Source organism: Berghia stephanieae, chromosome 7 (genome assembly GCF_034508935.2).
Source record: "Berghia stephanieae isolate SIO BIC M18660-M18661 chromosome 7, UCSD_Bste_1.3, whole genome shotgun sequence".
Taxonomy (NCBI): Eukaryota; Metazoa; Mollusca; class Gastropoda; order Nudibranchia; family Aeolidiidae; genus Berghia; species Berghia stephanieae.
Window position 1 is genome coordinate 47,645,495 of NC_088366.1, and position 12,311 is coordinate 47,657,805.

General features: G+C 36.5%; 1 protein-coding gene across 1 annotated transcript; it reads left to right on the forward strand.

The window, feature by feature from the left end:
- The first annotated feature begins 750 nt into the window (after positions 1 to 750).
- Positions 751 to 11,773, forward strand: LOC144977409 (epoxide hydrolase 3-like). Its single transcript, XM_078922592.1, has 7 exons — positions 751 to 864; positions 3,137 to 3,340; positions 3,915 to 4,039; positions 5,308 to 5,420; positions 6,613 to 6,781; positions 7,739 to 7,902; positions 10,377 to 11,773. The coding sequence occupies exons 2-7, from the start codon at positions 3,155 to 3,157 to the stop codon at positions 10,652 to 10,654; spliced, it is 1,035 nt and encodes a 344-aa protein (XP_078778718.1). The 5' UTR covers positions 751 to 864; positions 3,137 to 3,154; the 3' UTR covers positions 10,655 to 11,773.
- The last annotated feature ends 538 nt before the right edge of the window (positions 11,774 to 12,311 follow it).

Here is a 12,311-nt window from a genome sequence, read left to right on the forward strand (position 1 = left end):
CGTAATGTGAAATAATGTGAGTAAAGATCCTTCTCCGGGGACTCAACTATGCGCCGGGCGCCGAGCGAGGCTCGAACCCAGGATCTTCCGATCCGAATGCGAGTGTCATATCACTAGGCCAATTTGACGATTTTAGTTTGAAAGTTGTTCTATTCACTCTTGAGGAATTTCAAGAGAGATGCATGCTCAATAAATTATTGTCATTTTTTTTGTCTTAACCAAATGCTCGGCATATAACTAGCTTGTTGGATTGTATTGTATAAACATGGTTACTTGACCATTCCCGACAGATAGTAAGCGGATCGAATTTTATCAGAGACTGTAACTATAAAAGAAACAACATAAAGCGACATCGGGTATATCAATAGTATTCATTCTATGTTTAACATTATGTGTGTGTACTTTTATGTTTAAAATCGATTAAAGAAAAAAAAAAAAAAGATTTGGCAAGTTTTTAAGGCATTTAGCATTTTATCATGACTGTTTTGGTGAAAAAAAAAAACCTGGCCAACCTGGTTTGGGGGGAGTGTAGTTTGTCCCAAGGAATTCGTTTAATTCTATGAGTTTGTCCCATTTGAAGCATTTCCATTTTCACATTTTCTTTTCTGTGGTACCAATCGCCTACCACTAATCACTCGCGGCCTCTTGCCTCTTGCCATCGAATAAAGACCCCCCCCCCCCCCCCCCCTCTCTCTCTCTCTCTCTCTCTCTCTGTTAAGTAAAGTCAAAGTTCAAGTTCAAAGTTCAAAGTAACTTTGTTGATTGCTGTATCCATCATAATATGATGTGCACCATTGACCAGTCCTGCATTGACAAGTCATGATTTATTTACTATTTACTATTACTATTTGACGAGATCTTTTTGTAAGTTTCCACCCTTCTTCTCGCTAAAATAATTTCCATTTAGGCTCATTGAACGGGTGTTCAATTTAACCAATTTTATTTTAAACTTGAGGGAATCGATGTTATGTTATCGTTAGTTTTACACACGAACGATCTCTCATCCAACTTACTTAGCGTCTTGTAGCTATACTTGTGACAGGTTATAGGCGGATTTGGTCATAAGACCAAGAAACAGTTTATTAACAGGCTATATCTCCCCGCCCTCAACCAAATGACGCTGCCCATATTCGCGGTGCGAAAATAAAATATGCTCAGGAAATTGTTAAGTCTAAGTGGCATGGAATAAATATGATGGAAAAGAAATGTTTTGCCCTTCCTACTTTCTGAATTTTATAAAAAAGAATTGGTTTATTTAAATTTATTTTCTTTCCTTTTCTTACCCCCCCCCCCTCACACACACGCAATGTAAAAATTGTTCCTGACAGTGGCAGTTGATAACAGGCTATCTCCCCGCCCTCAACTCAACCAAAGGTCGCAGCTGTTCCTCTCCCTGTCATATTCGCGGTCGAAAAAAAAAAGAGGTCCATTTATCATTAGATGAGGAGAAGCCTGATATTAGATGGAGATTTTTGATAGACAAAATGCGCCAAGTGGGTCATTGGACAGTGATCATGAGTATATATATATATATATATATATATATATATATATATATATATATATATATATATATATATATATATATATATATATCAAGGAGTTCAGTATAGTTGTCCTTGATATATATATATATATATATATATATATATATATATATATATATATATATTATATATATGTATATATATATATCGATTCTAATAGTTAAACATTTCCAAAAGGTCTGCGCTTGTAACCACAAGCCACTGTCTACTCAAATTATGTTGCAGTGTCTCCTCATTATGGTTAGGAATTAGGAATTCATTATCCATGTGGCTGGGCAACACTATTCTCACACACATCAAAACTCATGCAAGAAAAAATACTACCTCACGGTTTATATCTTTTATACTTATATCGTCAACATTAGGACAAAGACAATGTAAATTAAATGATTGCAAATTTCTGTCACTGAAGTTGAATACAAGTTCAGCTCCAATTTTCATTTATTTATCAACAATTAAAGAAAAGGAAATATTTGGGTGGGTAGGATCATCTAACCTCCCACAGTGGCCAGGAGGTCAATTGTGCTGTGTCTTCTATCCCTAAATCTGTTTTTCCTTTCCATGTTGCTCTCTGTCTTTGTTCTGGATTGAAATTGCTCTTTTTTTTTCTTTTTCTTTTTTTTCCCCTGGTCCTGATAGGGCAGGAATCCTTAGCTGGAAGGAAGAATAGTCAGATGTATAGTACATTTTTGAGAGATATTTTTTTTTTCATCACAAATCATCTCACTGTTATTTTCTGTTATAATTATAATTATACGTTTTGAATACTATATTACGGTATTCATAGCTCTGAATCCTTTGCTTTTCCCTGGATGGGACTTTTAGGCAATGTCAAACTGACAACAGTATGAACTGATGCCTGAAAAAACCTAGAGGCTTCCACAGTCCACTCGAAAAAATAAAATGTGTTGAAATCAAAACAGTCGGTTTACAGTAGAAAAGCATATCAAATATCTATATGAATATGATGGTCCGCATAATGTCCAAAGTTGTATTTTGTCAACTTTTAAAATGGACTAGGATGCTGGAAATTGACCGACAAATTAAAAAATTGAGCTTTTATATACACAATATCCACTAAACATGCTCAAAGTGCTTTACAAGGGGTCCCTGGCCAACAGCAACACTTAACATGTAGGACAGGACATGACGCCTGTTAGGCGATGTTATAATTTTTTTCGGACAGAGACAATGCTGTTAATGGCCAGATACTCATTTTTACACCTGAGTACAGCGAGAGAATGTGAGTAAAGAGCCTTTTCCAAGGACTCAACTATGCACTGAACACAAACCAAGAACCCATCAACACCCAGATCAGGAGGAGGAAATGGAGATGGGTCGGCCAAGTGACACGAAAGGTAGGGCGTCCAAAACAGACGTGGAGGCGCTCACTGTTAGAAGAAGTGAAAATGGCAGGCCTCACCTGGGAGGCTACCAAGAAGATGGCCAGGGACAGAAGTAGATGGCGGACTCTCGTAGAGGCCCGATGCTTCACAAGGATCAAAGAGGATTAAGTTAAAGTAAGTTTTAGAGGTGTTATATGTATATTGGTAATGATTGAAATTTGAAATGTCTTTCTCTTCATTCAGATTAAAGACACAAATAAAATGGTACTTCAAATGCTTGTCACATTCTTGATTGGTGTGTTCTGGGCCTTTGTATTCACTCTACGGGCCTTGGTGGATATGATTCGAGTGGGGCCTTCTAGATTCTTTTACACAAACAGGAACGCACCGATTCCACCGATGCTGAACGATGAAAAATATGGAGAGCACAGAATGATCAATTTAGGGGTGAGTTTAACTTGTTTTCTATCGACAAACTATTCGTTCCAGCAAATGAATGTCCCTGTGGGTGTGTGTGTGTGTGTGTATGTATGAGTTTATTCGGATATAGTCGTATAATAACTGAATGCTTAGACAGAGCTAAGGCGTTTTATTTTCAGGATTTTATATATTTGATATTGTATATAAAATAATAATAATAATACTGCACACTTATATAGCGCCAAAATCTCATGCAATATGAGCTCGAGGCGCTTTACAAAAATATTTATATAAAAATATTGATTTTAAAAAAATTGACGTTGCTGTATGTGTGTGTGTGTGTGTGTGTGTGTGTGTGTGTGTGTGTGTGTGTGTTTGTGTGTGTGTGTGTGCGTGTACTTAGACTACTTCTAAAAATATTTACAGAACCCTTTATTTTTTTACCAGGTATTTGTAGGATATTCCACAGTCTGATGGTAAACATGAATGTAGGTGGTAGTCCAGACTGTGGCAACACACAAACACTTTGATGGTTTTCTATAATTTTGTGTCAAGCCCTCTAAACATCATAGAGGAGCTTATTGTTTTATTACATTTGCAGCCAATCAAGCTACACTATGTGATAAGTGGTCCGGAGAATGCTCCCCTGATGTTGATGCTCCATGGCTTTCCTGAAATTTGGTTTTCCTGGAGACATCAGATCTCAGAATTTCAGAGGGATTTCAGGTACGATATTGCCTCATTTATTTCACTTGTCATTACCTCAGCAGGGATGCTCTGGGTGGGGTCTTTGACCTCCCGTGGTGGGAAAGAGGTCACTTGCTGTGTCTCCCATCCCCTTATATCTATTATTCCGAGTTGCTTTCTATCTTTGTCTTGGAATGGGATTGCTATGTTTTATCCTGGCCCTTTGCTGGAGTCCTTAGCTGAGAGGGAAATAGTCTTTAGTATTAGTTCTGGGAGATGATTTTTTCCCCCTTGTAAATCATTTTCATTTATATATTGTTCGTAATGTTTTCTGTTTCGGATATATTCTGTAAGTATTTGAGTGTGTTGCTCTCAGTGAGTTCCTCTGCTGGTGTCTGCATGAGACTTGGAGGTGAGACTAAGGACATTGAAAGTGTCCCCTCAGAATCTACATCTGTCCCCTATTTGAACCAGTCTTTGTTTTACGTTTTCATGGGTACCTTTACTTGTAAATTTAGAATTTTTTTCATCACCCATTTTCTTCCTTTTAATTGGATGAGTGGTCTTGTGGTATGACACTCGCTTTCGGATCGGAAAGTCCCGAGTTCGAGCTTCGTTTGGTGCATATTTGAGTCCTAGGAAAAGGCTCTTTACTCACATTCTCTCACCGTATTCAGGTGTAATAAGAGTACCTGGTCGTTAACAGCGTTGTCTCTGACGGAAAAAAATGTAATATCGCCTTACAGGCGTCATGTCCCATTCTACATGTTGTTACATGTTGCTGTTGGTCAGGGACCCCCTGAAAAGCGCTTTGAGCATGCTTAGTGGATTTTTAACTATATAAATGCTTTATTTTTTTAATGTTATTTTCCACAATACACATCATCATCATCATCATCATCATCATCATTGCCTTTTTCACCCTGGGTCAGGTTATAGGCAACAGACAAACAGTTTCCATCCTTCTCTATCCTAAGCTAACTTTTTAAATCTCGTTCCATGTCTTATCACATCTCTGTATATTATTATCTTATTCCTGAATAAATTGAGAACTTAGCCGTTAATGGCGTTATTTCCTTTTAAAAATAATTGTAATATCACCTCACAGACATTTTGTCTCATCCTACATGTTATGTGTTGCTAGTGGCTAGGGACCCCTTGTAAAGCACTTTGAGCACATTTAGTGGATATTGCGCTATATAAATGCTTAAGTTTTTTTTTTTTTTGTTGTTTTTATTTGTCTTTTAAGATAAAATTTGCAATGGTTTGTCACACTTATCAAATACCTTTTAAAAAATTGTAACCAGGACTGTGGCAGTTGACCTGCGGGGTTACGGAGACTCAGACAAACCTGGAGGTTTGGACAATTATAAACTGGCTGTGTTGATCAGAGATGTAAAATTGCTGATTGAGGGTTTAGGTGAGTAGTGGCCAATCTATTCTCTCTCACTCTCAAGGGTAAGGCTCGTAGCAGTAGATTTAAAATACAAGATGCTCTTTTAAGCATTTATTTTCTCAATTTAAAGTGGCCTTTTGGTTTAATAATACATTGTAGGGGTAAGACCTGACCATTAAAAGAAAGAGAGAAAAAAAAAGCATTGACACAAGTTTAATAATAATAATAATAATATTAATGATAATAATAATAATAATAATAATAATAATAATAATAATAATAATAATAATAATAATAATAAAAATAATAATAATAATAATGATAATATTAATAATAATAATAATAACAACAACAACAACAACAACAACAACAACAACAACAAGAACAATAATAATAATCATAATAATAATAATAATAATAATAATAATAATAATAATAATAATAATTAATAATAATAATAATAATATTATACAGCATTTACACATCACATTTTTTTGAACAACAAAATTGATCCACATAAAATTTTCTCATCTATCCATACAAGCATATAGTTTATAATAACATACAAACATCCACTTTACTAAAATATTGGGTAAACAAGAATTTTGTGATAAATTTTCAATCATTAATTAACGTTGAGGTATAAGCACAGTCCCTAGCCAACTGCAATACTTAACATGTAAGATTAGACACGATGCATATAAGTCGACAGAGACAATGCTCTTAATGGCCAGGTCTTATAAAATTTTTTTTTTTTTTAAATGAGCTTTTATATATCGCAATATCCACTAAACACGCTCAAAGTGCTTTACAAGGGGTTCCTGGCCAACAGCAACACTTAACATGTAGGACGGAACATGACGTCTGTGAGGCGATATTACAATTTTTTAAAGACAGAGACAACGCTGCTAATGGCCAGGTACTCATTTTACTCCTGAGTACAATGAGAAAATGTCAGTATAGAGCCTTTTCCAATGACTCAACTATGCGCCGAGCGAGGCTCGAACCCAGGACTTTCCAATCCGAAAGCGAGTGTCATACCACAAGACTGCCATTAAAGATGTTTATCGTCTCTTTTTAAATTTTTATCTCAGGTTATAAATCTTGTGTCTTGTTAGGTTAAGATTGAAGAGGCAGTGTAGTGTGGCTGCGTGGCTTGTGAATGTTTGCGATTAAAGACATTTATCATCTCTTTTTAAAAAAATTCTTATCTCAGGTTATAAATCGTGTGTCCTGTTGGGTCACGATTGGGGCGGGGCTGTAGCCTGGGCATTTGCCAACAAACACCCAAGCATGGTGGACAGGCTGGTAGCTTTGAACATGTGTCCTGCGCCGGTGTGGTGGAAAACTGCAACGTCCAATCCTATGCAGTTCATTCGATCAGGGTAAGGATACATTAAAAGTTTAAAAAAAAAAAAAAAAACCCAAAAATTTGAGCTTTTACATAGTGCAAAACCCACTAAACGTGCTCAAAGTGCTTTACAATGGGTCCCTAGCCAACAGCAACACTTAATATGTACGACGAAACATGACACCTGTCGGGCGATATTACATTTATTTTTTTTCCATCAGAGACAATGCTGTTAAAGCCAGGTACTCATTTTACACCTGACTATGGTGAGGGAATATGAATAAAGTGCCTTTTCCAAGGACTCTACTATGCGCCGCTCATGGCAGGACTTGAACCTAGGACCTTCCGATCCGAAGGCGAGTGTCATACCACTAGCCGCACATTGCATCTTTCCTTCTATTGAGTGTTGCTGTTGGCTAGGGACCCCCCTGTAATGCATTTTGAACATTAGTGTATATTTCGTCATGTAAATGCTCAGGTTTTTTAGTATATTTATTTACTTTTCTATTTATTTATTTATTTATTTATTCATTTCTTTCTTTCTTTCTATCTATCTTTCTTTCTTTCTTTCTTTCTTTATTTATTCATTAATTCAATTATTTTTTAATTAATTAATTAATTAATTTATTTGTTCATTAATTTATTTTATATATATATATATATATATATATATTTATTTATTTATTTATTTGTTTATCTATTTTATCTGCTTTCATTATTTTATTCATTTATATTACTACTATATTATATTATATTATTATAATATTAATTTATTATTATTTTTTATTATATTCAATTTATCAATCTTTTCCTAATATCGCAATTTCACACATAGTCGAAATGTAAGTAATGTAACACCGTCAGTGTTTTTCTGTTTTTTTTTTGTTTAAAAAAAAATCATTTTCATTTTCAATTTTTCAATTTGGTTACCCCCTCCCCTTCCCCCTTTTTACTCTATCCTCTCCACCTCCTTCCCCCTCTTCATCTTCAGATACATATTTTTCTTCTTCCTTCCTTACATACCGGAGCTTCTGATGTCGAATAACGACCTCAATATGTTTCGTCGAATGTTCAATGAAAAACCCGCCGGGCTGAAGTCGGGACCTGTAAGTGAGGAAGAGATTGAATGTTACAAGTATTACTACAGACGTTCAGGTTAGTCATTCTTCATTTCATCCTGCTACTGCCTCCTCCTCCTCCTCCTCCTCCTCCTTCTTCTTCTTCTTCTTCTTCTTCTTCTTCTTCTTCTTCTTCTTCTTCTTCTTCTTCTTCTTCTTCTTCTTCTTCTTCTTCTTCTTCTTCTTCTTCTTCTTCTTCTTCTTCTTCCTTCTCTTCCTCCTCCTTTTTTTTTGGAAGAAATAAATTTGTACTATAAGGTGTAATATGACATCAGTATCAATTAATGTATCGAATATCATTTTGGTTTGTTTAACCTATGATTCCAGATAGTTACAAATATCGAATAGTGCCTACTCACTATCGCTAAGGAAGCTTTTTGCCTCACTTTGCCTCACTTTGCCATGGTTATGGAACAAGCCTCTTGAGTTGGGGTATCAATGAATTTAAGTCTCTCCCCTCAGACCTATAAAATATAGGCCCGTCAAATGCTGGATTTCTGACATCACAACAATATTTTCTCTCTTTCATTGTGCGACTATGTGGTCTAGCGGTATGACACTAGCCTTCGGCTCGGAAGGTCCTGGGTTCGATTCTCAAGTTGCGAATAGTTGAGTCCGAAGAAAAGGCTCTCTACTCACATTATCTCACTGTACTCAGGTGTAAAATGAGTACCTGGCTGTTAACAGCGTTATCTCTATCTGAAAAAAAATGTAATATCACCTTACAGGCGTCATTGCTCGTCCTACATGTTAAGTGTTGCTGTTGGCTAGGGGCCCCTTGTAAAGCGCTTTGTACACGTTTAGTGGATATTGCGTTATATAAAAATTCAAGTTTTTTTTGTGTTTTTTTTTGTCATCACCATTTTAGCGTTTATGTATGAAGATTGACTTTAAAAGGTGGCCAAGTGCATGGGTCAAGGTGTCCAGCTCAACCCAGAGTTCCGTCTTTTTGACATGGATTTTATTTCCGGCATCTATGTCACCCTGACATCTGGGTGGGCTTCCTGACCTCCCATAGTGGGCAGGGAGGTACTTACTGTGTCTTCTATCACCCGATATCTGTTTTTCAACTTGCTTTCTGTCTTTAACGTGGAATGAGATTACTTGGTTTTATCCTGGCCCTGACTGGTGCCCTTGCTGAGAGGGAAACAGTCGAATGTATAGATAGTTTGGGAGATGATATTCTTTTCCTTGTAAATCTGATATGAAATGTTATTTTTTTATTTTAACATATGATTTGTTACCATTTGAGTGTTTCTCCGTGGGATCTTGTGCTGGTGTCTGGGTGAAACATTTAGGTAATCTCAAACTAAGTACACTGATAGTGTGCTCTTGGAATCTACATCTGTTTCCTTTTTGAACCAATTCCCCTTTGTCTTACCGTTCTTGGGTGCTTTAATTGTAATTCCAGAACTTTTTACTATCCCATTTTCTTCCTTTTTACTGGCGCTGATATGACCTTAATGTGTTGCAAGTGCCTTAAAACCCTTAAAAACAAAACAAAACATCATCCGACATAATACTGTTTGGAAGCAGTGGGTCACATTTCAAAATAAGTTTGAAACATTTTGAATTTGTTGGAAATGGATTTCAGGCGAATTTGGCCTTTGTTGGAAATGGATTTCAGGCGTATTTGGCCTTTGTTGGAAATGGATTTCAGGCATATTTGGCCTTTGTTGGAAATGGATTTCAGGCATATTTGGCCTTTGTTGGAAATGGATTTCAGGCATATTTGGCCTTTGTTGGAAATGGATTTCAGGCGAATTTGGCCTTTGTTGGAAATGGATTTCAGGCATATTTGGCCTTTGTTGGAAATGGATTTCAGGCGTATTTGGCCTTTGTTGGAAATGGATTTCAGGCGTATTTGGCCTTTGTTGGAAATGGATTTCAGGCGAATTTGGCCTTTGTTGGAAATGGATTTCAGGCATATTTGGCCTTTGTTGGAAATGGATTTCAGGCGTATTTGGCCTTTGTTGGAAATGGATTTCAGGCGTATTTGGCCTTAACCTACTTGCACTCGTACATGTGGTCTTGAGGTGTAAGATCCAGGGTTGGAATCCCGCGTTGAGCAATGCATAGTTGAGTCCTTGGGATAGGCTTTTTTACTGACATTATCTCACCATCCTCAGGTGTAAAATGAGTATCTGGTCATTAACAGCGTTGTCTCTGTCTGAAAATAAAAATGCAATATCACCAAAACAGATATTATAATGTCTCGTCCTCTATGTTAAGCTGTTGCTGTTTGCTTGGGACTCCTTGTAAAGTAATTTGAGCAGGTTTTTCTTTTTTTTAGCTCAAGTTCTACACGTTAAGTGTTGCTAATGGCTATGGGTTCCTTATAAAGCGTTTTGAGCGCGTTTAGTAGATATTGCACTGTATAAATTCTCGAGTTTTTAAGACATATGCCGTATGGTCCATGAACAATTTTCAGACAATTTTCAGACCATTTTCAGACAATTTTGCTGGGTGCTACTTTCAGGTCTCTGACCCCTGTTTTGTTGTCCTCCTCAGGTTCGTTCACCCCAGGCATCAACTACTACCGAGCCAATCTGTACCCCCCACATCAAGGGCACCCCCTACACTACCCCATGCCCGTGCACATCGTGTGGGGACTGGATGATCTGTTCTTGACCACCAAGCTCCTGGAGGAGACGATGACAGTCGTTCCACACGCCACAGTGACTCGGGTTGCCGACTCCAGCCATTGGGTGCAGAATGACAGACCTCACAAGGTCAACCAGTCCATTAGAGAGTTTCTTAAAAAGTCTGACTTTTACAATAAGAAATGAAGTGGAACAATACGTAAATCGTCTCATGGCGGTATATTGCAGTGGTGACAACCTTATGGAAAAATGCGTTTTCGTATGCATTTTCATTCATTGTCGCATTTTGCTGAGGATTTTAAGCATTATAAATTTCTATTTAACACTCATACAATATTTCAGTGTCCTTAAACACTTTTATAGATAAAATGATGTTGACGTCACTCAGGTCTTTGTTATTGTTTTTTGCCATCCATATTTATGAGTAATTCTCACTAAACTGTATTAACCAGACCATAAAAGTTCATGGTTACACACAGTTTTCTATTTTGTTGGTGCGTTATACTTCCGTGTGGCAATGTTGTGAGATTCTTAGCCAAGCGCATACTATCTATACATTGATACTCTGGTAATCATAACTATTTAATATGGTCTATAAAGAGTAAGTTTTTCATTAATTTGTGATATCGCCCAACACCATTTGTCAGATTTATCCTGGCTGCTGTTTTGAGACAGTAGCACAAAAATGTGCAGCTATGTGGTCTAGTGGTATGACACTCGCTTCAGGATCGGAAGGTCATGGGTTCAAGCCTCACTCGGTGCTTATATGAGTCCTTGGAAAAGGCTCTTTACTCACATTATCTCAACGTACTCAGGTGTACAATGAATACCCGGATAGCATTGTCTCTGTTGGGAAAAAATATTGTAATATCACCTAACAGACGTCATTTCTCTTTCTACATGTTAGGTGTTGCTGTTGGTCAGGGACCCTTTGTAAAGCGCTTTGAGCATGTTGAGTGGATATTGCGTTCTATGTACTTTTTAAAAGCTCATATGTAACCCATGGACTCAAAACGGTGTTATGTCAGGAGTGAATCTGTTGCTTAAGGCTTAAAATTGAATTTTAAAATCTGATAATGGTAAGAGGGTCCACCCCACCGTAATAGCAGTTTGAGGTGTCTGGTTACATATGTTACGATCTACAGTAATATAGATTGAGATTTGTGTGTGTACTTAATTTGATTGTCAAGTAAGATATTTATATTTATACAAAATACTCCTCTCTTTTACCAAAACGATATTATAAATTCTGATTATGGGTGAATATATATATATATATATATATATATATATATATATATATATATATATATATATATATATATATATATATATATATATATATATATATATATATATATATTTATATATACATATATTTATGAGTGAGAGTGTGTGTGTTTTGTGTGTGATATTGACAGCAAGGAACTTGTAGTGATGGTGATGAAAAGAGGATCATAAATATGATGACGATAATGAGGATGCTAATGATAATGATAGTGCTGATGATGATGATAAACAATTGTCGATAATAAATTATTTGTTCATTTTCTGTAAACATCCAGGTAATGAGATGGGTTTGTTTTTAATATCAGACTATAGATAGAGGGGTATATTTTCTCTATTGCCTCCCTTTGTTCTCACTTTTATCTAAACCTGTTGTCTTACTTTTCCTGATGCTCATTTCTGGGTGGGGTCTTTTGACCTCCCATGGTGTTGCTGGAGGTCACTTGCTGTGTCTTCTATCCCCCTACATCTGTTTTCTGAGTTTGCTTTCTGTATTTGTTTTGGAATGGGATTACAGTGCTTGGCTGGGAGGGGTTCCTGACTTCCCATAGTGGGC

Bases quoted from the DNA above. Each gene is read 5' to 3' on its own strand.
- LOC144977409 (XM_078922592.1), top strand. From the start codon at position 3,155: ATGGTACTTCAAATGCTTGTCACATTCTTGATTGGTGTGTTCTGGGCC. The intron at 3,341-3,914 runs GTGAGTTTAACT...TTACATTTGCAG, and splicing joins ACAGAATGATCAATTTAGGG to CCAATCAAGCTACACTATGT. The intron at 7,903-10,376 runs GTTAGTCATTCT...TGTCCTCCTCAG, and splicing joins GTATTACTACAGACGTTCAG to GTTCGTTCACCCCAGGCATC.